At 37.0% G+C, this 27,388-nt stretch overlaps 2 protein-coding genes and 1 long non-coding RNA gene across 3 annotated transcripts in view; 2 read left to right on the top strand and 1 right to left on the bottom strand.

The window, feature by feature from the left end:
• Positions 1 to 26,563, top strand: part of LOC116468278 (transmembrane protease serine 11F) — a 79,736-nt gene extending 53,173 nt beyond the window's left edge. The window contains exons 4-10 of the mRNA XM_032151898.1: positions 7,835 to 7,902; positions 9,576 to 9,739; positions 12,066 to 12,104; positions 13,254 to 13,455; positions 15,437 to 15,696; positions 20,057 to 20,199; positions 25,704 to 26,563. Coding sequence (XP_032007789.1) covers positions 7,835 to 7,902; positions 9,576 to 9,739; positions 12,066 to 12,104; positions 13,254 to 13,455; positions 15,437 to 15,696; positions 20,057 to 20,199; positions 25,704 to 25,862 — 1,035 coding nt within the window. The 3' untranslated portion in view covers positions 25,863 to 26,563. The remainder of the gene's footprint in view (positions 1 to 7,834; positions 7,903 to 9,575; positions 9,740 to 12,065; positions 12,105 to 13,253; positions 13,456 to 15,436; positions 15,697 to 20,056; positions 20,200 to 25,703) is intronic.
• LOC131382534 (uncharacterized) lies at positions 583 to 26,250 on the bottom strand. Its single transcript, XR_009212085.1, has 3 exons — positions 26,213 to 26,250; positions 3,920 to 4,087; positions 583 to 1,432 (listed from the first exon to the last, which is right to left on the bottom strand). It is a non-coding gene; the product is annotated as an uncharacterized LOC131382534 (long non-coding RNA).
• On the top strand, positions 16,325 to 16,992 carry LOC116468332 (putative synaptotagmin-14-like protein). Its single transcript, XM_032151953.2, is given in 2 exon segments — positions 16,325 to 16,693; positions 16,695 to 16,992. Coding segments are annotated over 2 exon segments (561 nt in total). The 5' UTR covers positions 16,325 to 16,430.
• Positions 26,564 to 27,388: the final 825 nt, after the last annotated feature.

Below are 27,388 nucleotides of genomic sequence, written 5' to 3'. Positions count from 1 at the left end.
ATATCCTAGGACAAGCAATCTTTCTAACAGACTGGTCTCCATTTTCGCCTTGGGAGCATCCAGTAATTAATGTACTTCTGCTAAGATTCCACACCTCAAAGCCAATGCTGTAAAAAATTGTTTGTTTATATAAAAATAAATATAAACACGAGTTCTGGAATTTTTCCATATGTTCTATGATACATTGACTTCACTTTGGAACTGAATGCTCAGGACAATCCAAAAAGATAATACTATAAATGACATGACAGTTATTGTAGTTGGATAGGTACGTGATTTCCAAAATAAAGACTGGAAAATTCTCATGACTTCCATCCACTATGCAGAATTTTCAGTATCAAAAGGCTACAGATGTTGACTCCATAACTTTCTAATCTCATTTCTCAATAATAGCTTCTCACTGAAACCATCTTTACTGGGCTCTTTATATTCTAAAACTACAACAACTAGCTTGAGGGACTATGTTTTAAAAGGACATCTTAAAGATATTTCTTTTTTCATTCTTTGTTCCCCTCCATTTTAAGAGATTAACATTTGTAATACAAAAACTTCTTTAGAGACAATAAATATTACCTTTAAAAATACTTTTTCATTTAAATTTATTGAATCTTTTCCTGGCTGTTAGCTAAAAACCTTATCTAAAGCTTGGGGATGTGTGATGACAGAACTTCCAAAGAATAGAGACGTTGAAATAGATGCATAGCAGAGCATTATCTAGTACCAATTAATTTATTTTTGTATAGGTTATATTCCAAAACACAGAACTTATGACTAGGGGATCTTGATTAAATAATTTACTAATCAAGATCTTTCAGAAAAAAATTCATAAGGAAGTGAGGACAGCAGGAAAGGGCAAAGGAAGAAGCTAGATAAAGATGTAGTTTCAAAAATGTAGCCTCAGCATGATTTCTCTGGGAGATCTGGAGCTTAGATTAATCACGGAGGTGATTCTTCCCAGAAATTAGAGGGTTGGGTTGTTTGTCTGACACCGGTGGATCTGCCCAGGGAAGGTGGAGCGTAGCCTACCAGATGTTACTGAACAAGGTGCTCAGGTCGGACAAGGACAGTCCTCTGGAGAAGTGCAGGTGTGAACTGTTATCAGTCAGTTCTCGAAGCTGGGGCATGGGTACACCTCCCCACTCAGTGCAATTTGGATAGAGGACAAATATCTGCTACAGTTCTTTTCTCACAACTCATTATCATGTAAGTAATTTCAGCTTCTTAAATAAATTTCATAGGAAAGAAGGAAAAGTTTATTTGCTTGATAAGTGACTGCAAGCAATAATTCCCCATTGGCCTCGGCCTCCAGAAAACCCAGCTCACGATCCTGGCTTTGCTTTGTTTCCTTCTGTGGCTCTGTCAGTGATTTCATCCATTCCCATAATAGGAGTTAAGAAGAAGAAAAATCCCTTTGAGTCAGCAGGAAGCTTTCCTGGAGAGGAAAGAGGAAAAGAATCAGTTTTGTTGGTGTTTTTGCCCTCTGCTAGCACATATTCCCTTGACAGTAACAGGAAATTTGCATAACCTGTCTGATTATTTTCATGGGTGGACCTCAAAAGGGATTCCCTACCTGGCATGCAGTAACTACTGATCTTCCTTGCGGACTTAATCTGCATTCAGTTCACAACCAAAGGAAAGATGCAAGCTCAAACTTACTAAAAACAGTACCTGGGTGGTATGAAGCTTATTAGTCAGAGCCATATGTATTGTTTCAAATATGTTATTTTGTTTTTTAATGCTGGAGTTCAAACCAAAGACTACAATTGGTATCTGATTTTAAGGTGAAGTTTTTTCCCCCATTTTACCATGAGCACACTATCTTGTTTCATATAGAATAATCTCTAGTAAAATGATCTATTCTTAGGTTTGAACTGTAAAAAGGGAAAGGATACAATTAGTTTTTGTAGTTTGGATCACATTAAAAGCATCATATTACTGAGTTTCCAACAGAAAAAAGTAAATACGAGTTAAACTTTCCAGAAACTAGTTATAACAACGATTAGGTATCTGGGGAGGAATAGCTCCTCTACCCCTGTTAAACTTAGAAGCAGTAAACAACCTCTGAAGAGATTATCTCTTAGGAGATTTATATTCAGGGAATAAAAGATGCCTTTGAGGGCGTCTTTAAGGGTTTCCTTCACCATGACCTTCCTACCTGCCTGTTTCCCACCAACTTTAACATCTGTCTTAAAATATGTAATTAATTCAAGGTTGTCAAAGTCACTTAATGCACTTAACACAAGATCTAAAGATGGCTTCCCTGGGTTCATATTACAGAGCCACCACTTCCTGTGCCACCTTAGACAAGATTATATATCCTGAGTCTCAGTTTCTTCATCTATCAAATGGAGCTGATGAGAATGATACATTTCCTCCTAAGGTAGTGTGAGTTTAAAACAAAAGAATCAGTCCAATGCCTGCCGTGCAGTATGGAATTAATACTTGTAAGCTTTTAGTAAAGCTCACACCAGTATTGTACTACACCAGAATATGCCATTTTTTAAATAGAGGTTGACGCGTTGGGGGACCATGGTTTGTTAATATCACATTTTAGTTTGAATTGAATCTTGATATTTTCTTATACTCTAATATAATAAGACTCCTAATCCTTCCCCAAAGTGTCATATGTACACAGTTCAGAATTTCAGAGGACATTTATCAGAAGTGCTAGAGATATAAAAATCACGTTTCCTCCCTGTTCCCTGAGTAATGGAAATAAAATGAGCTCAGAGAAGCTTAGTGAAATTGTGTCATGACTCAGAACTGATCCAAACCTGAGGAATGACCCAAACATGTGAGGTCACCACTGGGGCCTCCTGGGTCCCACCTTTCTGCAGATAACCACAGATTTCTACTTTCACTTGGCAACACGATTTGCAGATAAAACAATGTGTTACCATCTTCTTTCCTTTACCATATTGTTGATTCTTAATTCATTAATTCATTTATTCATTCACTCATTTATTTGTCAAACATGGCTTGTGTGTTTACCGTGGGCCAGACAATGTGTGGAGCATTGGATATACAAACATAAATCTCACTCCCCGCCTTACACAGTTCATATTCTAGAGTGAGAGAGACACTATTGTAAACCAGTGTGATAATTGCTATTAATGTAATAAAATCATATTCAAGATGACAAGGTGGCCCAAATAAAGGAGTGTTCAACTTTGAGAAGGGCAAGTTAGAGCTAACTTGTCATTAGAGTTTCTCAAGTAAGGTAAGGTTGTAATTGAAGAAATTTGCCGGGGGTGGGGGAGAAAGTCGTAGGAAGAGGAAAATGAATGTGCACAGTCACAGAGGTGTGAACCAGCCTACTGTGATTAGGAAAGAGCAATTAAATCAGTAGATAAGAGGTTTTGGCCCCTCTCCAGCTGGACCAGGCTCAGGGGAGGGGGTTACAAAAGAGGTAAGCAAGTGGGAATAAGGGTGGGATGGGGGTGGCCAAAGGCCAGGGGACCATCCACCGCTTCCTGGGAGGGCTGTGCCTGTAGTGGGTTTGTTAGTGGGCAGAACAGGGCAGGGCAGGTTAGCCAAGCCTCCTATCTCCGCTTCCGTCTTCCATCTCCCAATGTGGTCATCCTGGCTGCCATGGAACCCTCTCCACTCAATGGCGTGGAGTCCTGGCTACCATCTGGGATGGTGTGGAGCCTGCCGGCACACCGCCCACTACCTAAGGTGCTAGGCTGCAGGAGCTGGCAGCCCTTGCTCAAAGCCTGCTGTTCCTTGCACAGTTGATGGTCTTTCTTATTTGCATCATCCATCCCATGTTCTGTGGACATCTGGGCAGTCAAGTTGAATAGTGTTACAGTTGTGAATAATACTGGTATTTCGGTTAAAGCTGGATTAGCCTCCCCTTGTGACAAGCTAGTGTCTCAATCCTTTGTAGGCAAGAACCTAAAATGTGTGGGGACCATACTTCAAAGAGGAATCCTTATCTTGATGCTGTGTTGTTTTCCTTGCTGGGCCATCTTTCTCAATACTGACAGCATCTTCCTGCTGTTAAGCGGATCCTGACATCACCAGGATGGTCCAAATTTATGTGATGATTTTCATTCTTGCTCTTCCAGCAGCATTCCCGTTCTGGCTGCAGAGGAGATATTTACAAAAGTCAGGGCATCATCTTGCCTTAAGTTACCACTGGAATCACAGAGAATGCAGTCTACGTGGGCCTCAATGCACTCTTGCTTGTAGATTGTGGAACTTAGAGGGTTAGAATCTGCCTGGGCCAACACCACTTCCCAGTTCTTCCTGTCTGCACTTCTTTTCCTCTACATGTAGTGGAAAAAAAAACTCATATCAATACTTGGGGAGGTTGGACTAGGGACTTTTCCCAGGAGTGGGGCGCCTACATCCAGCTGGCTATCCCAGTATGCTCATGGTATATATTGAGTGACAGACTGTTTTAATTGGAACCCTTCTTGCAGGACTGATTAATGTGACAGAGCTGGAAGCTCAGGGCATCATCATCTGTGAACTGGCCTTTGTAGTCTACATGGTTGCCCCCTGGCTTTGGTGTGGCAGCCTGTGTACGAGTGGGCAATGCTGTGGGAACAAGGAATCATGAGCAGACTCGGTGTTCTCACTTTACTCTTCTCCTGTGTGCCAGTGTGTGTACACTTGCGGCAAGTGTTTTACTGTTGTTTTGAAGAGTGTGGTTGCCTATGTATTTACCATTGACAAAGATATTATTTCCCTTTGTGAGCCAAGTGATGCCTGTTTTTGCTCCTCTTCATCTATTTGATGCACTTGCAAGTACCTTTGGTGGAGTCGTGAGAGGCACAGGAAAATGGAAGATTGGTCCTATCTTGACTGCTATTGGTTATGGGAAAACCTTTTTTGTTTTCCCGTGGGAGTATCTCTGATGTTTGCTGCTAAACTTTGGATAATAGGACTCTGGTCTGGATTGAGCATGTCTTTCAAAACCTTTTCTCTTTAGTGTACATCTTGAGAATAAACTAGAACAGAGTTGCAGAGCAGGCACAGGTTTGAGCTAGTCTAAAAGGGTACAAAGAGACCATAGCTACCCCAACAGAGCTGTCTATCCCAGAAAGAGAAGTAACAGATGGAGTGATTTTGCCTGATATTGTCAGACCAGAGCGCCAGATCACACAACTGATGGAAGAAAACACCCAATATGCAGTGCCCTCTGTTGGGGATGTTTTGACATTGAGACAGTTGATTTTCTATTGTGGAATGGCTTTTGCTGTTGCTATTGCTATCCTTTTAGCAGGATTTTAATAACAGTTTTCAATGACTATAGTTAAAGTAGAAAAATCATCACCAGCCTTCAATTAGAAATGGTAATTATATGCCTTATATTAAGCGTGGAAGGAGACCTTGTTATCTGGACAGTGGTTTTACTCTCAACTCTGGGTGGAAAGGTGATGTCTCCATGATTATTCTGAGAAACTGTGTTACTTTAATGGAAATCAAGAAAGGAGGTATAACTTTTTTTTTTTTTTTTTGAGACGGAGTCTTGCTCTGTCGCCCAGGCTGGAGTGCAGTGGCGCGATCTCGGCTCACTGCAACCTCCGCCTCCCGGGTTCACGCCATTCTCCTGCCTCAGCCTCTCCGAGTAGCTGGGACTACAGGCGCCCGCCACCACGCCCGGCTAATTTTTTGTATTTTTGGTAGAGACGGGGTTTCACCGTGGTCTCGATCTGCTGACCTCGTGATCCGCCCGCCTCGGCCTCCCAAAGTGCTGGGATTACAAGCGTGAGCCACCGCGCCCGGCCAGAAAGGAGGTATAACTTTAAGCAAACTTTTGTCTGTTAACTGTAACATAATTTCTAAGTATGTAAATTTGATTTTTCCTGCTGTAAGTGTTCTTTATTCTTTCTTTTTTTTTTTTTCTTTTTTTTGAGACAGAGTCTCACTCTGTTGCCCGGGCTGGAGTGCAGTGGCCTAATCTTGGCTCACTGCAAGTTCTGCCTCCCAGGTTCAGGCCATTCTTCTGCCTCAGCCTCCCAAGTAGCTGGTACTACAGGCACCCACCACCATGCCCAGCTAATTTTTGTATTTTTAGTAGAGACGGGGTTTTACCTTGTTAGCCAGGATGGTCTCGATCTCCTGACCTCGTGATCCACCCGCCTTGGCCTCCCAAAGTGCTGGGATTACAGGCGTGAGCCACCGCACCTGGCCTATTCTTTCTTATGTTGAATATCTTTCTTCTTCCAGGAAAATGGTTCATTGTCCTATAAATTGTTATTGGTGACCTAGTTTTCTTTTATTTCTCTTAATGTGCTTAATCTTGTCACTGAGTATATATTAAGTACCTGTTCAAGTCCTGTCTAGGATATTGCCATATAAGCTTTTACAAAATAAACACCTTAAAATGAAAAAGAGAGAGAGAGAGAAGACTTTGAAGGTAGGGATGGGGCAAAGTAGGGGCCAATGAAGGGGTAAGATTGTGTTGAAGGAAATATTGAACTTGAGGCAGGGCCTAATATACTCAGGTGTGCATTTTAAAGATATCATCCTGGTTGCAGCATTCGGAGGGAACAACTGAGGGGACAGAAGATAGGGTAGAACCACATCAACATGCCATGAGGAGGCTGCTGCAAAGGCCCAAATACAAGTTTCTAAGGAGCTGATTTGAGACCATAGCAATGAGATTGAATCAAGGGAAGTGGATTTAACATTTAGGAGGTAAAGTCTACTGGGCATTATTACTACATTAGAAGACTCAGGGAGAGGAAGGAATCTTGTGGGGAGGGAGACTTTCCCTCCTCTGACAGGATGTAGAAATTGGGGGCAAAATTTACCATGGAAATAGATCTTATGTAAACTTACATCGACCTGTTATTCTGACTGATAATTCTCAGCCCAGTGCTTTAAAAATTTTTTTTATCTATTTATTATTTATTTTGAGACAGATTATGACTCTGGCTGATTTTTGTATTTTGGGTAGAGATGGAGTTTTGCCATGTTGCCCAGGCTCGTCTGGAACTCCTGGGCTAAAGCAATCTATCCACCCTGGCCTCCCAAAGTGCTTGGATTACAGGCATGAGCCACTGCACCCAGCTAGCCCAGTGCTTTTTTGACAAAAAGGCAGTGCCTCAATAGCCAGCTGGAGTCAGAACCCTTTAGGAAATCCGTTTCCTGAATACTGAAAAAGTTTCAATGGCTTAGACTGGAAAAGCTAAGTAATGAAATGCTGATGGTATAAGAGTGTGGTGAAACTTATTCCCAAGCATAGTACCAGTTGTGAAATCCTGTCTCTCATAGAGATGATTAACAAGTGAGGGTGTCAGAGTCACATGGCAGAAGTCATTTCAAGTCATGTCAAATGGTCTAGTGATGACATAATCATTTAAGAAATCAACAAATTCTATCAATACTGGATGAGATGCCATATTTGGGATGAGTGCAGCAAACAAGGTAGGCTTTCTTAGAAATAAAGATGCTGTCTTAAAAAATAGCATGTACTTTTAATTTACTTGACAGTATTTAAAACTATCATCAATAGCTTAGTAGATACCAGACAAGGTGTAAAATGTGTGATATAATTTCACTTAATTCTCAAATCAACTGTATAAGGCAGATATTGTTGTTATCCCATTTTACAGAGGCTTAGCAAAGTTGAACAATTTTGTTGTGGTTATTTGGTTCCATAAAGATTAGACCCCAGGTTTAGTCTTACTACTGTCAATCTACCCATTAACATGACTGGGAATAAGCTGAAAATCTTTTTTTTTTTTTTTTTTTTTGCCCAAGTCTCTAGATAAGACAAGGAATAACACTTTTGTTAAGACTAATACTTCTTTTAAAAAATTATTTTTCTATTTTACTTTTAAGTTCTGAAGACTAATACTTATTTTTTAAAAATCAGATGTCTAGGATATTTCGACATTCTTCTGTAGGCGGTCGATTTATCAAATCTCATGTTATCAAATTAAGGTATGTAAATTTGGTTTATAATTTCAAGTTAATACTGTTAAGATGAGGTATTTGATGAACCTAATTGCTTAGCTGCCCTGAGCAAGTCTTTACAGCAACACAGAGATTTCATAAATCTTGAACAGCCCAAGGGTTCCTACCTATTTCCCAATCACAATAGAAAGTCATAAGGTGCTTTGAGACAAGAAAATCTCAGCTATTGGATAGAAAAAGAGGAAACAAATACAAGAAACAGGGGAATGACACAGTTAACATTCCCTCTTTCCCCGGTCTCTTAAGCTAGGGGCTAAGTAGAACTTAACGTCTTTTCCATTTTCCTCATTTTAAGCCTACTCCACCATCAGACAATGACTTTCTTTGCAGTAAAGTTTTTCTTTCATGACAGTGCATGTTTATTGTTAGTTTAAAATGGTTTTTCATTTTGATGCTTTGGTGAAAAATAATATACAAAAATTAATCATTAAGTTATTAACAGAGACTAAAATTATAGAATCCACCCTGAATATGTTTTTACATGTTGTCTAAAAAGCTTAGATTCCGTAGTGATAAATATCTCTCTCTCTTTTTATATATATATATTTGTAATATTTGTTTGCTTCACTTCTTGGTGATAAAGTAAATATAAATATGGTTAAATGATTAAGGAATCCATGTCTTTCCTTTTTCTCTTGCACTTCTTTCTTTCATACCTTCTTGACTTTCTTTCTCCTTTCCACTTTTCTCTCCTCCCTCTCTCCTTCTTTCCCTTTCTCCTTTTCTTCCTTTCTTCTTTTATCTGTCCAATTAAATTCATTCTCAAAAGATTTCTTGAGGCTTTCTAACCCTGCACATCACAATATAAATTTATATATTTGAGCTGTTTATCAAATGATTCTCTTTTATAACTGCTTTCTTTAATCATTTATCTATTAACAGACAACCAGACCCCAAAATGTCAGTGCTTTAATATAGTAAAGGTTTATTTCCTTTTTATGGTACAGTCCAAAGAGTCAGAAGTTGGGGCAAGAGTGTGGGTGCCAATCAAGATTATGAAATGAAATTGCCCACTGGACCTTCTGCATCTGGCTGGCAGACAAGAGAAGAGTGAGAGCAAGGAAAATGCTATGAGAGGTTTTATTAGAGGCCAGACCTGGAAGTGGGGGACATTATTTCTTTTCATATCTCATCGGCCAGATTCATTAGAAAGTTTCAGTAAACCTCAGGAAAGCCCAGGAAATGGAATCTATCTCTGTGCTCAGGAGACAAAGGAAACTAGGTTTGGTAAACAGAAGGATTCTCCCTGTCTCACCACTTCTAAAGAATAATGACATTAGTTACAGCTTTTGCTCAAAATGCCTTAAAAAGCAAACCTTTTAAGTATGTACGAAGCATGATTTCACGAACATCTCCTCCCGCAAACCCCTCTAAACTGTGAGTTAAGTAAGGGCAGTGAACAGCTGTTTTCAGGTATGTATTTTATCCAGTATTTCCAGCATGCCGTCTTTATTTCTTCTGCAATGCTTCCACCACTTCCTGGTTATTATACACTCATTTTTAATCTCTGTATCTAGAGACAATTTAAAAATCTGGTATGCACGTGTATCATGCATTATGTTTTTTAAGTTTAATGTGAGTCCTAATAGTCATTAATGATTAGATAAATGGCATTTTTTATCTGCTTTTTTGTTCTTCAGTCCAGATGAACAAGGTGTGGACATTCTTATAGTGCTCATATTTCGATACCCATCTACTGACAGTGCTGAACAAATCAAGAAAAAAATTGAAAAGGCTTTATATCAAAGTTTGAAGACCAAACAATTGTCTTTGACCATAAACAAACCATCATTTAGACTCACACGTAAGTCTTTTATTTTTATTTGCCACTTTTTCGGTTCCCTCCTCTTATAACCCTCTTTAATTTTTGTAAGCAATATATATATATATATTTATTTATTTATTGTAAGCTATATATATATATATATATATATAAAATCTCAGCATGGAATAAAACTAAAATAAAATTCCACTATGAGGCAAAATTTACTATTACAACTTTTTCTTATATTTTACTAGGGCTTTTAATAAGATTTCTAAACTTTTTTCTATATCATATATTATTGGGTCCTTACAAAAGTTCCAAAGGGTAAGTATTACTTTCGCCATTTTACAGGTAAAGAAGCTGAGACTCAAGGAAGATGTGAGACATGGGATTAGCAAACCTTGGGGCTAGAATTAGACACAGGTATTGTGACTCACAGAGGTCTTTACAGATCAGTTCTGGGTTTTTTTTTTTTATAGTATCAAAGAAAGACGTCTTCATGAAGGTTTACCCCTGTAGGAAGAGCCAGTGACATGAACTGTAAAGAGGTTCTCTAGCTTGTTTCCAACTTAACTTAAAACTATTTTTCATCACTTCGTTATTTATTCCTCATGAATTGAACTAGGAAAGTTCTTGTTTTGTTTTCCTCCCAAAGTAGAAGAAAAGGGAGTTCAAAAAGTTTAGGAAACTAAAATTCAAACTACCTTACAGCTAGTTGGAACCCGAGCCGATTTCTATGCCAATATGTAATTGAAGGTAGTAAAATAAGGTGTTTCAAATAAAATTTTAAAGGTCAAGGGCAAGAACTGTATCTTTTTATTTTCTTTCCCCTCCATCAAACACTAGCATATCTGTCACATGTGATAGATGTTCCAGCTTCATTCATTGCTTCTTGTTATATATTTCCAAGTTTAGTTACTTCTAATTTAATACAAAAAAAGATGGGAGAGGGGCTTGTATTTTGGACCCAAAAGACTTCTCCCTTCCCAATAGTCATGCATTTATTTAGGAAACAAGTTATCTAAAGTTAATTCTTTTATTGTTAGAAATCAGGAAAGTTCTTTAAATATATTTTGAGATAAATCCCCACAAATATTGTTACATTCTCAAGAAGTAATTAGAAATAAGGGAGATCATGGTATCCACCTTGATTGTTGATCAATTATATTCCAAAGTAAAACAAAGTATTTTCCAGCATTCTATAAATGGAAATCTCAATTCCTGATGATATAACTGTGCCTAAGCCACAATCATATATCCTAAAGTAAAATATCCATTATAAAAGTGACATTATATTATGTTTACTGAGTTGTTACAGCTGTAGAGTTTCTTTTTGTACAATTTATAAAAAAATTTTGGCATCGTTGGTTACATACAATGATTTTTTATGATACAAGTTGTTTTAATACCAAAATAAATTCTCTGACCATGCTCAATATTGAAGATTTAACTGTGTATGTTTTCTTCTGCCACATACATGTATTTGTTAAATAAAGAGACATATCCATGAAACCTCTAGTAGGAATTGGGGCTCGCATCCCTTTTCGGGGAGAAGTCAGTGTTCCTGATAAAATCACCATAATTCTCCATGTTCTCACTGACTGACAAACAGAAAACCAATCACTAACCCAACAAACATCTAATGTAGCTGAGTTATAATGAACATGAATGAATAAATTTGAAGGGAAAAAAGATGTCACAGAAGGGAAACATAAAATGAAGTGAAAGTTTGTGTATGGCTGGAGTCTCTGGACTGGTTGTGTGTGAAAGAACTTCATGCCTCTAGTGCCTGCTGCCTGAGCCACAACTATCCAAGCCATTCACAAGAGAGAATCCTCAGGGAGACAAGGTTATCAACCTGCATTGACTAAATTACTAGTCTGTTAGATCAGGGCCTAGAAATTGGGCCCTCAGTGGTCTGTGATGCATTTAGCTCCACAGAGCTACCATTTCAGACTGGCCATTAGGAATACGCCTAAACCACATAGGTTGGTAAACACCAATTGTGATGGGAATTGGAGGTTGCTGCCTCAGATGATTATACTGGAGCCCCCAAAGAAAGTCAGGGACATTTATCTTTATTTATTATTTCCTAATTTCCTAATTTCTGTTTCTTTTTCCTGAGCAAAATCAGGGAATAAAATGCTCTCTGATTTAATTTTAAAGTAAATTACACAATTTGAACCAAAAATAAAATCAGAGTAAAAGGTTATTTATATATTACTTGATTATGAAAAATCTCATGTTCTCTTGAAATATGTATGCTTTAGATAATTTGCATTTCTATTAATGACCAGTTGAACAACGTAACATGAAAATGGGAATATATTCTTCTGCCAACTAATTCATGTTTTGCTTATTCCAGCTATTGACAGCAAAAAGATGAGGAATCTTCTCAACAGTCGTAAGTTCCAAAACCCACAATTAACTGTTTATTTCACAGTAAAAGATCATGAGAAAAAGTTATAGAAAAGTTAGCAGTAAAGTTTACCAAGCTTTTTAAGACTTATTTTATATTTTTGTAAACCAAGCACTTAGTCTTATTATTTTTAGTATTTAAGTATTTAAATTTATAAATTTATACCAGATACAATTTTAAGTTTATATGACCTACGAGATGTGGTTAAAAACACCTTACATAATATTCTAGATATTATATTAATATTCATTATAAATAATTGTTTTAATATTATCTACCAATTCAAGAGGGTGTTTTAAACTGGTAACATTTAGGCTTTAATTTTTTTTAAATTTGCTTGCATTTTTATTGAAATATCTGTTATGTACATTCTCTTCCTCTTCCTGCCCTGCACCCCACATTCCAGCATTGGTACATAGTTAAGGTCTATTGTGGACAAACACGCCCATTAAAAATGTTGTAACACTTTAAGTTCTCCTTTAAGATTGACTTGAAATCTAGTCAATTGAGGGTTTGAAATCAGGGAAGAAGAATTTTTTTTTAAACTAGCCTTTCAAGTTTTAAAAGACCAAAAAAGTCAATATTGTTTAAATCTGTTAAAATACAGGGCTTTGCAAACACAATAAATTGATTCTCTTTAGTCATTAGTTAAGGGAAAATCATGACCTACCTTTAGTATTGGGCTCTCTCTCAGTAATAAGGATCCTGCTGCTACTTTTGGTGTGGATCCTCCTAATTTTGTATCCCACTCTGTCACTTACCAGCTGGGTGACTGCCAGCAATGTTCCCTCTTCAAGTCTTAATTTTCTCATCTAAAAGGTATGTTTCTATAAATACATCTAAAACACATAGCAGAGGATCTATACATTTTTGGTGCTCAATGAATTATCTATATATGCTTTATAAGGAGAGACAGAAGTTAATTCCTGGACTGAATGCCTTGAAATGTTAGTAAACATTTCTTCTGAACCTCAGTAGGATCAGCAAGACCTGTATCAAATAAGCTCAAAGGCTGAGTGCTATGAATGGTTCACAAGGTAGCAGGGACAAAGGATTGTCTATAACCAAAGCCAATCAGAATATACTTTTTTCCTCCTTTTTATGAATACGAATGATCATGTATTTCTGTGGCAGGCTGTGGAATAAGGATGACGTCTTCAAACATGCCATTACCAGCATCCTCTTCTACTCAAAGAATTGTCCAAGGAAGGGAAACAGCTATGGAAGGGGAATGGCCATGGCAGGCCAGCCTCCAGCTCATAGGGTCAGGCCATCAGTGTGGAGCCAGCCTCATCAGTAACACATGGCTGCTCACAGCAGCTCACTGCTTTTGGAAGTAAGTTAACCAAGGCTGCTGTGAGCCTTCTTTTCACAGTCCTCATCTGCCACTGATTTAGTGCGTCAGAAGAGTCCAGTCTTGCCAGTTTATCCTTTGCTCCATTCAGGGTAGACCCAGCTGTCCCCTAAATGGATAATGCTTCCCCTATGCCCTGTCTTTAATGGTTGGTTTTTGTCATTTATAGTTCTTATATATTTTCCTCTATCATCATGAACCTAGTGCTGTCTTTCCTATTATATATTATATAAAATGATATGTAGATTATTTTAGTGTAAAGACTATTACACATGTAACAAGTTTAATCTCTTTTACATACTCAAGAAGAAAGTCAGCTACTTTCGTTTTGTTTTTTTCCAATTAATCCCTCTAACTTCCCACTGTCAGCATTGCCATCACTTTACAAATAAGAAAAGAATCATAGGTATCCCTCTTGAACTTCTCTCTTCTCATTGCATTCTCTAGGAACCCTGCAGGCCTGTATGGTCCAGAAAAGTGTGTGGAAGGTGGGAGAGACCTGCTACCTTGTCTTACTCCCCTCACGGTATTCAAGACTGGTTATGTACAGCCCAGCAGAATCTCTCTGTTTGGGCTTTCATGGTTGTACCTCTTAAAACTCAGCTGTGTCACTTCATGTACACAGACATACCTAGGCACCCTACTGCCCCAAGAGGTCAGGAACACACCATCTTTCTTCTCTGAGGTTTTACCATCATGGTACAGAAAGCTTTTCCTTTTAAACTCTCAAAGACAATACTCTAAATAAAGACCCTTTGCCTGGCCAGTGGCACTGCTTCTGCACCCTGCACCTTATTAAAGGAGCCTATCCCTGGTGATTCTCGGAGGTGCTTTATCATCCTTCTAAGGGTAACATCCCAGATGGTTCCAAGATACTAAGGTGATTATGTGTTGCTTCTTCACAGAAGAGAAGAGAAAAGGGACTGACTTATATATGTGTATTTACAACTCCCGAAATAACTGGCATTATGCCTTATGGGTAAATTTGAGTCCCACTCACTTGTGAAGGTTTTCTAATTTTTTCATATTCACACAATCCTCCAATCTTTACACTTCCGTTTTTGTGAGAATGTCTTCCATTTTAGTTTATAACTGATCTCTCTTTATGTAAATTAAAAATAAACAAATCCAGAATTCCAACTTAATATTTAGAGAAGAATACAAGCTGTGGCGATTGAAATTCTTGTTTCAGTAGGTCCAGTGCAGGTTCTGGGTACTCACAGACCTATATGGGAATTGGCCATTGAGCTTGATGAAGTAGAGATTACTGGTGACCTTGATAAAAGAAGTACTTGATAAAGGAAGTAAAGAGATAATAGGACTAGCCAGAATTTGCTGGTGATACAAACCTTGTGGGAGAGAAAAGCATCTATGTGAAAGGAGAACTGAAAGTCTAGTAAGAGGGACTGACCAGGCCAGATCCATGGGTGGTAGGAGCTGACGTTGAGTTGGGATTAATTAGCCCTTGTATATCAGGGAGGGATATGAGCATAGGGCGGAGAAAAACCATGTGTATACATGAAAGTTTGCAAAGCAGACAAATTACACTTCACTTCAAAGACCACAGTAAAACCCAGTAAAATAAGAATGAAAAAGTGAGTCATAAAATAAGAATCAGTGGAAGACATGACATGGAGAGAAAATGCCTCTTGGTACGTATATTATCCAAAACAAATCAAAATTAATTTCTACACAGTTTGTTGAAATTAAGGAAAAAAGGACCTGGAGAGTTCCTAGCAAGCAAGAACTTTAAAAATTGGAAATTAATCATAGTTATTAATTATTTGTACATAATTGTAATAATTTTAAAAACTATTTTTTCCTATTATTTTATCAACTACAAACTTTCTCACCAAAAGAATGTTTCAGGAGCATAATACTGATAGTTGGGAAGAAATACAGTCCCAGTCTCTTTTACACAATTAAGTCAAGCATCACAATATTACTTTTAAATTTTTTGCAGAAATAAAGACCCAACTCAATGGATTGCTACTTTTGGTGCAACTATAACACCACCCGCAGTGAAACGAAATGTGAGGAAAGTTATTCTTCATGAGAATTACCATAGAGAAACAAATGAAAATGACATTGCTTTGGTTCAGCTCTCTACCAGAGTTGAGTTTTCAAATATAGTCCAGAGAGTTTGCCTCCCAGATTCGTCTATAAAGTTGCCACCTAAAACAAGTGTGTTCGTCACAGGATTTGGATCCATTGTAGATGATGGTGAGCAGTTTCAACCTAATTTTCTTAGCACAAGAATGTCTTGAGATCAAACGAGCTATCTATCTTAAGGAATCCCTCTTAAGCTTTTAATGAAAGTAATGGTCTTTCCAATATGTGTGGCCTTGGGCAGAACAGGGGCTGTGGGTTAAAAAGTAAAAATCAGGCCCTGTCTTTTGAGTTTACAATTTATGATGATCATAAATATTAAAATGTGTTGTAAATATTTTGAGCATTTTTTTTGATTAGTCAATAAAATCTGTATCTTTTTCCTGTGTCTAACCTGCTAGGGGTGTTAAAAGACATCAAGTCTAGTAATTGTATAAATTAAACACCAGAACTTAAGATTTCTAGGTACTAGTTCACTCTAAAGAGAAAGATTAGGCCAGCGGTGATGGCTCAAGCCTGTAATCCCAACACTTTGGGAGGCCGAGTCGGGCGGATCACGAGGGCAGGAGATCAAGACCATCCTGGCCAATATGGTGAAACTCTGTCTCTACTAAAAATAAAAATAAAAAAGAAAGAAAGAAAGAAAGAAGAAAGAAAGAAATCTCAACTGCTCAACTGGAGCAGTGGAAAAAAAAAAAGTCAGGGAGAGAGAACCTGTGGAGTACATGAACTTACCTGTTTTAGAAAAGTATCTCCAGAGGCAGTTGGATTTTTGTCAGCTGTTGGGGTGTTTATTATCTTGATGCTCCTTCTTTTTCTCTATATTAATAAGCAGTTCTGTTTTGAAAATGTTGGAGGGCTTCCAGATCTTGGTTCAGAATACAGTACAAGGAACAATTCACAAGATAAAATTTGGCTGTGACTCCCAAATGAGCGTGTCAGAAATGTCGTGTAGTGAAAGTGCATCCGCATGTCAGTCTCTTGAAGACGGCTCAGTTCCAGAAATTCTCATTAGCCTGCTTTATAATGCCACAAATGGAAGGCTATCAGCAGAAGTGATAAAAGGCAGCCACTTAAAAAACGTGGCAGCAAACAGACCACCCAATACATATGTTAACTCTACTGAAATCCATATATCAAGAGATGTCCAAATGCAAGATATCCATCCAGAGAGGGCAGCCAAAGCCAGTGTACACGGAAACTTTTGTTTTTCAAGTGGCCCTGTTTCAGCTTTCTGATGTGACACTCATACTGTCTGTGTATAACAAAAGCAGCATGAGAAGAAAAGAGACGATAGGCTGGATTTATGTAGGTCTCAACGGCTCTGGAGAAGAACTCAATCACTGGACTGAAATGAAAGAGTCAAAAGGACGGCAAGTAGGTAGATGGCAGGTGTTGCTAGAGTCATGATGAATAGAATAAGCAAACAGTTACCATCCAAGGCAGCATATTTCTAATTACAACATTACTGTTTCTACCAAGTCACCATTAGAAGAGCTGTTCTTTGAAGAATCATATTCAACCTTTTACCAAAATGCTTTAAGTTCTATGGAAAGAACATGTAATACTGACATAAATGAGGGAAATATGTGTGTCTGGTAGAGCTTGTTTGGGAAACTGAGAAACGTACATTATCATTGCTAAACTAACAGTCCTCCAGAAGTTTAATGAGATGTTTTTGATTTGAAGTTAATTTTAATTCAGCAAAAGAGCCAGTCATTTTATGAAAAATCAAAATTATAAGTGATTTTAAAAACCAGAATTTTAGTTGCAATATAATTTTAATATCACTCTACATACTATTTAGAAAACATAGTTTGGCCAGTCCCTGGTGTTTGTAATGTTCTTTGATATGAAAAAGTAGTCCTCCAACCCTATCGCATCTAATGGCGAAGGGTTTCAGTCACATTGAAAATTGTTTTATTTCAGACATGTTCCCTTTGTGCACTTAGTTTCATTGTGCCTCAGTTCCTCTCTATAGCACTAAATCTAAGTGCAAACAAGTATTCATTTTCATACAGGAATGTTTTTAATATGTTTTTTTTTCAAAGTTCATTTTTCATTTGCCTCTGCTTTTGCCTGACCCAAAGAGACAAAGTCACAGTACTGGTCCCTTGCAAGTCTTTAGACAGATTGCACTGTAGAACTACGTAACTTTCTGTTGAAAGCACTTCCTGTATTCTTGTATTCCAGTGTAGGAAGCTAGTAGAGCAGGACTTTACTTTAAAATTTCTTTCAGTGATTGACTCTTCAAAAATTGCAGTAATGTGAAAATACATTTTTTTTTTTTTACAAACTGAAAACAGCAGATAAACTGTAGAAAATGAAAAACAATTCAATTTTAATTTTCTGCTCTGAGTATTTAGTAACCAACACTGCGTAAAGCAGGTAGCATCCAAAATAAGAAACTGTTCTCTCTCTAAATCTTCACTCTTACTTCAATTTATATTTGTGATATAAAGACTATGCTTCTCAGTTTGAATCGGAACATCATGTTAAAAACAGTTCTCAGATTCCTTATGAAGTTTCCAGTAACTTGTGACTAGATTTTATGAAATTTACAGATAAAGTTCTTCAACGTGATGTTATCTTGTACCTTTCATGTAAGTTCAATTTGCTCATACAGCTTGAAAGTTGTATTTGCAAAATTAAGCCTTCAGTTTTTATAAATGCAACGATTCCTCAGAACAGTGTGGCAAGATCTTTATTTCCTCCGAAGTATGTAAAAGTTGTATAATGTGCCAATTTTTTAATGGCAAGTCACTTTCATTTGTTTTTATATTTAGGAACTCTAATTAATCAGGAATATTATAAGCTGTTTTCTTTATAATTTTGCTTCTTACCTAATATATCATTTTATGCATATACTTTATTAGAGTATGTTTTATATATATTCAAAATAGCTTCTTTTTTCTCCTTCTCATTTCTAGTTAAAATAGACAAAAACATACTATTTACCAGTTACTAAAAAGCAGTATATCATTGCTCCTAGTCCCAACTAAGTACTATATATTATTATAAACTAGAACTTGTTATTACCGTAATAACAAAACAATGCATAGATATTACTTCAGCTTGGCTATACTGAAAGGCCTTAAAAGAAATCCAAAAAGACCATGAAATTCTGTATTTTTTCATTTAAAAAAGGCAGCTGTATGCATTCATACACATGAATTGTAAGAAAAAATACAAAAGCTATATTGGATGACATGAGGTTTGAGAATGTGTGTTACAGGGCTGCATTAAAGCGAAAAATTCATCTTTTATTGTTACATCAATGAGCTTTCTCCAGGATTTTTAAAATAAACAAGTAAGAATTAGAACCTGAAAAAAAAAAAAAAAAAAAAGAGATACTTATATTTCTATCAAGGATATCCTGAAAAAAAAAAAAACTAGTGCTAATATATCTTTTTTTTTTTTTTTTTTGAGATGGAGTCTCACTCTGTCACCCAGGCTGGAGTGCAGTGGCACCATCTTGGCTCACTGCAAGCTCTGCCTCCCAGGTTCACGCTGTTCTCCTGCCTCAGCCTCCTGAGTAGCTGGGACTACAGGCACCCGCCACCATGCCCGGCTAATTTTTTTTTTTTTTTTTGTATTTTTAGTAGAGACAGGGTTTCACCGTGTTAGTCAGGATGGTCTCGATCTCCTGACCTTGTGATCCGCCTGCCTCGGCCTCCCAAAGTGGTAGGATTACAGGCGTGAGCCACCGCGCCCGGCCAAATACTGCTAATCTATCTTAATCTAGCTTTTTTTTTTTTTTGACAGAATTTTATTATATGAAAAGTTTTCCAAATGCTCCATGCATATCCAACTTGGCTTTGTGAGAGGTTCTTAAAAGTCTCTTACAGCGAGCTCAGGGCTACTCACCAACAGCTTCAACCCAGAGCCCTAAACTACTTCTTTTCTGTATTCAACTGTGCAGTATCCTCTCCTCCTAACACCCAGCCCTGTTCTGTGTTGTTATCAGATCACTAGCACATATTGGGCATTCATTTTGTTTCCCATGCTGTGAGACACCCCTAAATAGTACATGACAGAGTAGAGTAGGGTGAAGAGATCTGTGCAGCTGTCTCCTGGTTTCTACTTGAATAGCTTTAGGAATGTCAATAAACTTCCAGGGGCCATTGTTTCCTTATATGGAAAATGTGGCAGTTGGACAAGATCAGTGTTAGGGACCTCTATGAGAATCTAATGAGGACTATGGACCCTCTCCTCATGAAAAAGTGCATGCATATGTAATATTTTGCATGTAGTTTTAAGGCTCCTAATATCCTTGAAAGATCTACAAAGGTGATATAATACTACAACATGTATGTTTATGATTCCTTGCATGCAGACATTTATGACACAGAAAATAAGATGATAGCTAATGTTAATAATCTTTGGCTTTTGCTACAATTTATGTGTCTTTTATGTCTTAGATGCAGTCGTTTTTGAGGAATACTGTTTGTTTGTTTGTCCATTTGTGCAATAGGACCTATACAAAATGCACTTCGGCAAGCCAGAGTGGAAACCATAAGCACTGATGTGTGTAACAGAAAGGATGTGTATGATGGCCTGATAACTCCAGGAATGCTATGTGCTGGATTCATGGAAGGAAAAATAGATGCATGTAAGGTAAGTTTAAAGTCAAGGCCAAAAGTTTATGAGGAAATTTTCCATTAGCTATTTCTGAGTTTGGCATATATTTTACCTAGGAGAAAAAAAATGGCATCTCTTACACTGAGAACTGAGTTTATTTAATAATCGTAACAATAACAATAATTGTGCTGAGTGTTTAATATACGCTAAGCCAAAAATTAGCACTTTTTATACATTATTTCATTTAATGTAATGAGATAAAAGCAATGTTATAGTTATCCATATTCATCCCCCAGCCTCCCAGTCATTTCCCGTCGCCCCTCACATTTTTTAATGACAGCGACAGCTGAAACAGGTTTTCTTTCCATTCCAAGCCCTGCATTAGCAACACTGACCTGTTTAAACGCTGGACTTCTAGCTCCTGGACCTCCTCTTCTCCAGTGATCTTCCATACTATTCAGCGACCTCAGACCGTCCTCTTAGAGTCACACTATGGGCCTTGTTACCAAAGCTGCTCCATCTCCAAAAATGCTCATTTGCATCTTCCTTTTTGACTACTATCCCCCAGTGTTTCCCCCCTGCTTTTTAACTACTGCTTCCCTATATACACTCACTATGTTATACCCTAGTCTACCCACTCTCGCTCCCAGCACGCACAACCTACATGTACATTCCTTGTGTCTGTTCTCTGTTCTATTTTTCTCCTTAGCCTTTGTCACCATCCAGTATTTATCTAGCTTATTGCCTATTTCTCCACTAACTAAAATGTAAGCTTCATGGAGGAAGACATATTTTAATCTATTTTATTTACTGCACCTGAAATAGACTAGTGAAAATATGTGATGACTGATTGAATGAAAAACAGTCTTTTTTCAACTTCATGGACACCTATTGTCCATTGATTACTCTGTTTTCTCACAGTTCATTAATCATTTCCTTTCTTCCATCTTCTACTTTTCCAGCTCAGATTTCACTGTCCATTATTTTTTACTGATAAATCATAATTGTATTACATCTATGGAGTACGATGTGACATTTGATACATGTATACAATGTGGAATGGTTAAGTAGAGCTAATTAACATATCTGTCACCTCACTTAACATTTTTTTTGTGATAGACATCTAAAATTTACTCTCTTAGTTATTTTGAAATCTATAATACAGTATTATTGGTTATAGTCACCCTGCTTTGCAGTAGATCTCAAAACTTATTCCTCCTCACTGAAACTTTGCACCCTCTGACTAGCAACTCCCCCTTCCCTCACTCTCCACCCCCCTAGGCCCACCCAGACTCTGATAATCATCAGTCTACTCTCTACTTCCATGAATCCAACTTTTTTAGATTGCACATATAGGTGAAATGATGTACTGTATGTCTTCCTGGCTTACTTCACTTAGCATAATGTCCTCTAGATTCATGTATGTTGTCCCAAATGGACAGAATTTATTCTTTTTATGGCTGCATAATATTTATTTTGTAGATATACCATATTTTCTTATCTCTTCACACATTGATGAACACTTAGGTTGATTCCATATCTTGGCTATTGTGAATAATGCTGCAGTGAACATGGGAGTACAGATATTCCTTTGACATATTGATTTTAATTTTTTGGATATATTCCCAGAAGTGGGGTTGCTAGATCATATGGTAGTTCTGTTTTTAGTTTTATAAAGAGCCTCCATAGTGTTTTCAATAATATCTGTACTAATTTACATTCCCACCAAGAGTATATAAGGGTTCCCTTTTCTCTTCATCCTCAATACTTGACTTTCATCTTTTTTATAAAAAACATTATAATAGGAGTAAAGAGATATCTCATTGTGGTTTAAATTCATTTCCCTAATGATTTGTAATGCTGAGCATTTTTTTCATGAACGTGATGGTCATTTGTATGTCTTCTTTTGAGAGGTATCTGAGTCCTTTGCCAATTTTTAAAAATCAGGTTTTGTTTGTTTTGTTTTTTGCTATTGTGTAAACTTCTTTATATATTTTGGATATAAGCCCATATATATATGGTTTGCAAACATGTTTTCCCATTCTGTGAGTTGTCTCTTCACTTTATTAATTGTTGTTTTGTTTTGTTTGTTTGCCATGCAAAAGCTTTTCAGTTTGATACAATCTCATTTGCCTGTTTTTGCTTTTGTTGCCCGAGTTTTTGAGGTAATATTCAAAAATCCTTGCCCAAACCAATGTCATGGAGCTTTTCCTCTGTTTTCTTCTAGTAGTTTTATAGTTTCAGGTCTTAAGTTTAGGTTTTTAATCCATTTTGAGTTTCTTTTTGTGCATGGTGTAAGGGTAAGGGTCTAATTTCATTCTTCTCCTTTTTTTTTTTTTTTGAGACAGAGTCTCACTTTGTCACCCAGGCTGGAGTACAGTGGTACGATCTCAAATCACTGCAACCTCTGCCTTCCAGGTTCAAGCTATTCTCCTGTCTCAGCTTCCTGAGTAGCTGGGACTACAGGCATGTGCCACCACGCTTGGCTAATTTTTATATTTTCAGTAAAGACGAGGTTTCTCCATGTTGGCCAGGTTGGTCTCGAACTCCTGACCTTAAGTGATCCACCTGCCTCAGCCTCCCAAAGTGCTGGGATTACAGGCATGAGCCACCACGCCCAACCTAATTTTATTCTTCTGATGTAGATGACCAATTTTACCAGCACCATTTATTGAATAGACTATCTTTTCCTCAGTGTGTATTCTTGGCATCTTTGTCAAGAAATCAATAGACCATAAATATATGTGTTTTTTTCTGGCTTTCTATTCCATTAGTTGATGAGTCTGTTATTATGCCAGTACCATGCTATGTTGATTACAATTGCTTTATAAGACATTTTGAAACCAGGTAGTGTAAGGCCTCTAGCTCTGTTCTTTCTTTTTGCTCAAAATTATTTTGACTATTCAAGGTTTTTTTGCTTCTATATGGATTTAAGGATTGTTTTCTCTCTTTGTGAAAAATGGCATTGGAATTTTGGTAGGGATTGCATTTTAACAATGACAATTTTAACATTTTAATGAACATTTTAACAATGATAATTCTTCCAATCCATAAACATGGAATATCTTTTCATTTTTGTGTGTTTTCTTCAGCTTCTTTCTTCTATATTTTATAGTTTTCAGTATACAAAGCGTTCACCTCTTCAGTTAAATTTACTCCCAAGTGTTTTATTTTTTGTTGCTGTTGTAAATGGATTGTTTTCTTAATTTCCTTTTCAGATAGCTCACTATTAGCGTATGGAAACACTATTGAGTTTTGTATATTGATTTTGTATTCTGCAAACTTACTGAATTTGTTTATCTCTTCTAACAGCGTTTTGTTGGTTTTAGGGTTTTCTATCTATTAGATCATGTTGTCAACACACAAAGACAATTTCATCTCTTCCTTTTCTATTAGAATGTCTTCTATTTCTTTCTCTTGCCTAATTTCTCTAGCGACAACTTCCAGAACTGCGTTGAAAAGAAATCAGAGTAGACATCCTTTTGATGTCCCTGGTCTTACAGGAAACACTTTAGATTTTTCACTATGGCTTTAATAACAAAAGCCAATATATGGCTTTTATTGTGTTTGACATACACCTATTATGTTGAAAGTTTTTCTTACAAAAGCGTGTTGAATTTTTTCAAAAGCTTTTCCTGCATCTGTTGAATGGATCATGGTTTTTAGCCTTCATTTTGTTAATTTAATGAATCACACTTATTGATTCGAATATATTGAATCATTCTTGCATCTGAGGGATAAATCCCACTTGATATTGATGAATGATTCTTTTAATCTATTTGAATTTGGTTCGTGAGTATTTTGTTAAGGATTTTTACATCCTATGTTTATCAGGAATATTGACCCATAATTTTCTTTTCTTGTAGTGTCCTTATCTGGCTTTAGCATCAAGGTAATCCTCACCTTGTCAAATGAGTTCGGGAGTATTTCCTCTTAAATTTTCTGGAAGAGTTTAAGAAGGATTGGTATTAGCTCTTCTTTAGATGCTTGGTGGAATTGAACTGTGAAGCCATCTGGTCCTAGACTTGACTTTGGTGGGAGGCTTTTTAATTACTGATTCAATATTCTTACTTATTTTTGATCTGTTCAGGTTTTCCATTTCTTCAGGTTTTCCACTTCTTCATGATTCAGTATTAATAGGTTGTTTTACCTTCTTAAATATTTCTGCATCACCATTTCTCCTTTCTTTGCCTCTCTTTCACGCTCCTTTCCTTCCTCCCTTGACCAGACAACTACACTAGCTGTCTTGCTAATTTCCTCATTTTTACTCTTATGCTCGTCTCGTGCATTAGGCAAATAAGAGCCAGAACCATTTCCAAAAAAAATGCTAATCATGTCAGATCTCTCTCTGAAACACTTCAGTGGCTTACCTTTAGTCTTAAGACACAAACAAAAACTTCTAAACAAGACCTACAAGGCTCTACATGGACTTGTCTTTCCTTACCTTCCAGATTCATCACACTCCTCTCTACACCCACCTCCTTTTCTAGGCCCTTGCATTTGCCAGGTTCCTTCATGCCACAGAGCATTTGTAATACTGTTCCCTCTGCCTGTAACACACCTGACCCCCACTTCCCTTGTGCTCAGTTCTTCCTTCAGATACCAGCTCAATTATACTCATCAGGGGAAACTGTCCTGTTTTTCCTTATCAGTCAAATTTCCCTGTTGTATGTTACCATAGTACTTATCATAATGGTAATTTTGCTTTGTTTTTAGGCTTATTTAATATTGTTGTTGTTGTTGTTGTTTTTAACCTAAACTTCAAACTCTATGAGCACAGAGGCCTGTCATTTTGGGTCATCATTTTATCCCTAATAGACATCAGATTGCCTCAGACATAGAATAGGAACTCAATAAATAGTTAATTAAAGAAACAGATAAATAAATAAGTGAAGAAGAGGCACAGAAAGCTTAAGTATCTTACCTAGGGTCATACAGCCAGTAATTAATAGAGCTGGACCTGAAACCGGCAGTTCAGCTGCTGAGACCACACCTTTAACGACCACATGTTTATTTGTTTATTTACTTAATCTTCTTTGTTCTTATTTTTGTTTTCCAAATGAGATTTAAAGGAGCTTATAAAAATTTAGCAAGAAAACTAATTAGAAATAGATGAGTAAAAGAAAAGGAGACCAAGAATAGGTCCATAAAATCCGATCAAGGTGACAGCGTTTGGAAGAGATCCTTGAAATTGTATACCTAGGCTTACAAGTGCTAATGTCACATTTAACATTTTATATACATAGTTACTAAACCATGCTAAACAGGCCTGGTCAAACCAGAAAAAAAAAACAACCTAAGGATACTGATACAGAAATAATGTAACCATTTCCTGTGAATGAATGTTAGCCTTCCTAAGAAAAACAATGCCCTTTAAAGTTTAGCAAAAATTTTAATTCAGTTGAGAGACCCATTATATAGTGTGGAGTCTGACTGTGGTCTGTGTACCAATTTCCTTTTTTCTCTGTGAACGTCAGATTACAATACCTTCCCACTGAATTAAAGTAGAGTTAACAATTTAAAATATGTTTTTATTTCAGGGAGACTCTGGTGGACCTCTGGTTTATGATAATCATGACATCTGGTACGTTGTAGGTATAGTAAGTTGGGGACAATCATGTGCGCTTCCCAAAAAACCTGGAGTCTACACCAGAGTAACTAAGTATCGAGATTGGATTGCCTCAAAGACTGGTATGTAGTGTGGATTGTCCATGAGTTATACACATGGCACACGAAGCTGATACTCCCGCATATTTTGTATTGTTTAAATTCATTTAGTTTGGATTAGTGCTTTTGCTAGATGTCAAGAAGCCCTTCAGACCCAGACAAATCTAATATCCTGAGGTGGCCTTTTTGTACGTAGGACCAAACCCCCTCTACCGTGAGGGAAGAAGACACAGCAAATGACTGATAGCACCTATTCCTTACTCACAAGGGAAACTGCTTGTGATACTTCCTAGTAAGATAAATAAGTGGTTTCCCTCAATCGAAGACGGGAACATCATTTTCCACAGGATATGAAGAGCTGCCAGTAATGCCAAAATCTTACCTCGTATAATACCTGGAGAACGTGAGATTCTTCTAGTGAAAAAGAACAGTCTTCCCTGAAGACTCAGGGCTTCAACATTCTAGAACTGATAAGTGGACCTTCAGTGTGCAAGAATGGAGAAGCATGGGATTTGCAATATGACTTGAGCTGGGCTTATATCTAATAATACAGAGCACTATCACTAACCTCAACAGTTGACTTTTTAAATGTATCTGAACTTGCTGTTAACACAGTGTTATACACTCAAGCACTAGCTTCAGTAAGCATGTTGTATTGTTAAGAAGCTTTTCTGATTTATTCTTTAACAGCATCTTGCCATCTATATGTTAGTTGCAGTTGGCCCAGAAAGGAAAAAAAAAAAAAAGAAGAAGACTCTTGGGAACATTTTTCCATGAGCACAAGAGGATAAAAAGAAGCAGATGAAGGCTAGGAGAGTTGGTTTCAAATAATTAGTAACAGGACAAGCACTCTAATTTTTGATGGAATGAGTTATCCAATTATTTACTTAGAAATATTTATATCAGTATATGGCAACTGGTACTTTTGTAAGTCTTCAGCTCTCTGACAAGTCAGATGTCCATCATAGTATCAGGTCAGATGTCTATCAGAATATCAGAGCTGATTTGTGTAAAGCTTAGTGTAAAGCATGTAGGACAGTGCCTGGCATATACTATGAACTGAATAAATCTTTGTTATATGGAAATGAATGCCTTGGCAAGCTTTAAGATAAATGAGCTCAATTTTTTTCAAATAAGTGTTACATATGGCCCAAATCCTAATTATGGCAATAGTGGTAGAAAATGGACTTTGAACCAGGCTCCTCAAGCTGAAACATTGTCTCTGCCTCATAGGAGCTGTGTGTCCTTGCCCAAGTTACTTAACATGTCTCTTCATTAACTCTTTCACCTCTACAATGGGAATAAAAGTGGTACTACCTCATATAGTTGTTTTGAGAATTAAATTAATTTAAACAAGTAAAACACTTGCAATAGTGTCTGCACACGGTAGTCTCTCATGGATTAGCTACTATTTATCATTAATAATGTGCTTTAGATTCAATAAAACTTACTATATTTTAAAAGATTGATCTTTGCTTCTTTAAAGCCATGTAATTGATTTCAAAGTACTCTGAATTACATTGTAAGGCAAATTCGGTGAACTACTATAATTTTTTCA

Source organism: Hylobates moloch, unplaced genomic scaffold (genome assembly GCF_009828535.3).
Source record: "Hylobates moloch isolate HMO894 unplaced genomic scaffold, HMol_V3 SCAFFOLD_2, whole genome shotgun sequence".
Classification (NCBI taxonomy): Eukaryota; Metazoa; Chordata; class Mammalia; order Primates; family Hylobatidae; genus Hylobates; species Hylobates moloch.
The sequence above is the reverse complement of the archived record's forward strand: the minus strand, read 5'-3'. Positions and strand labels throughout refer to the sequence as shown.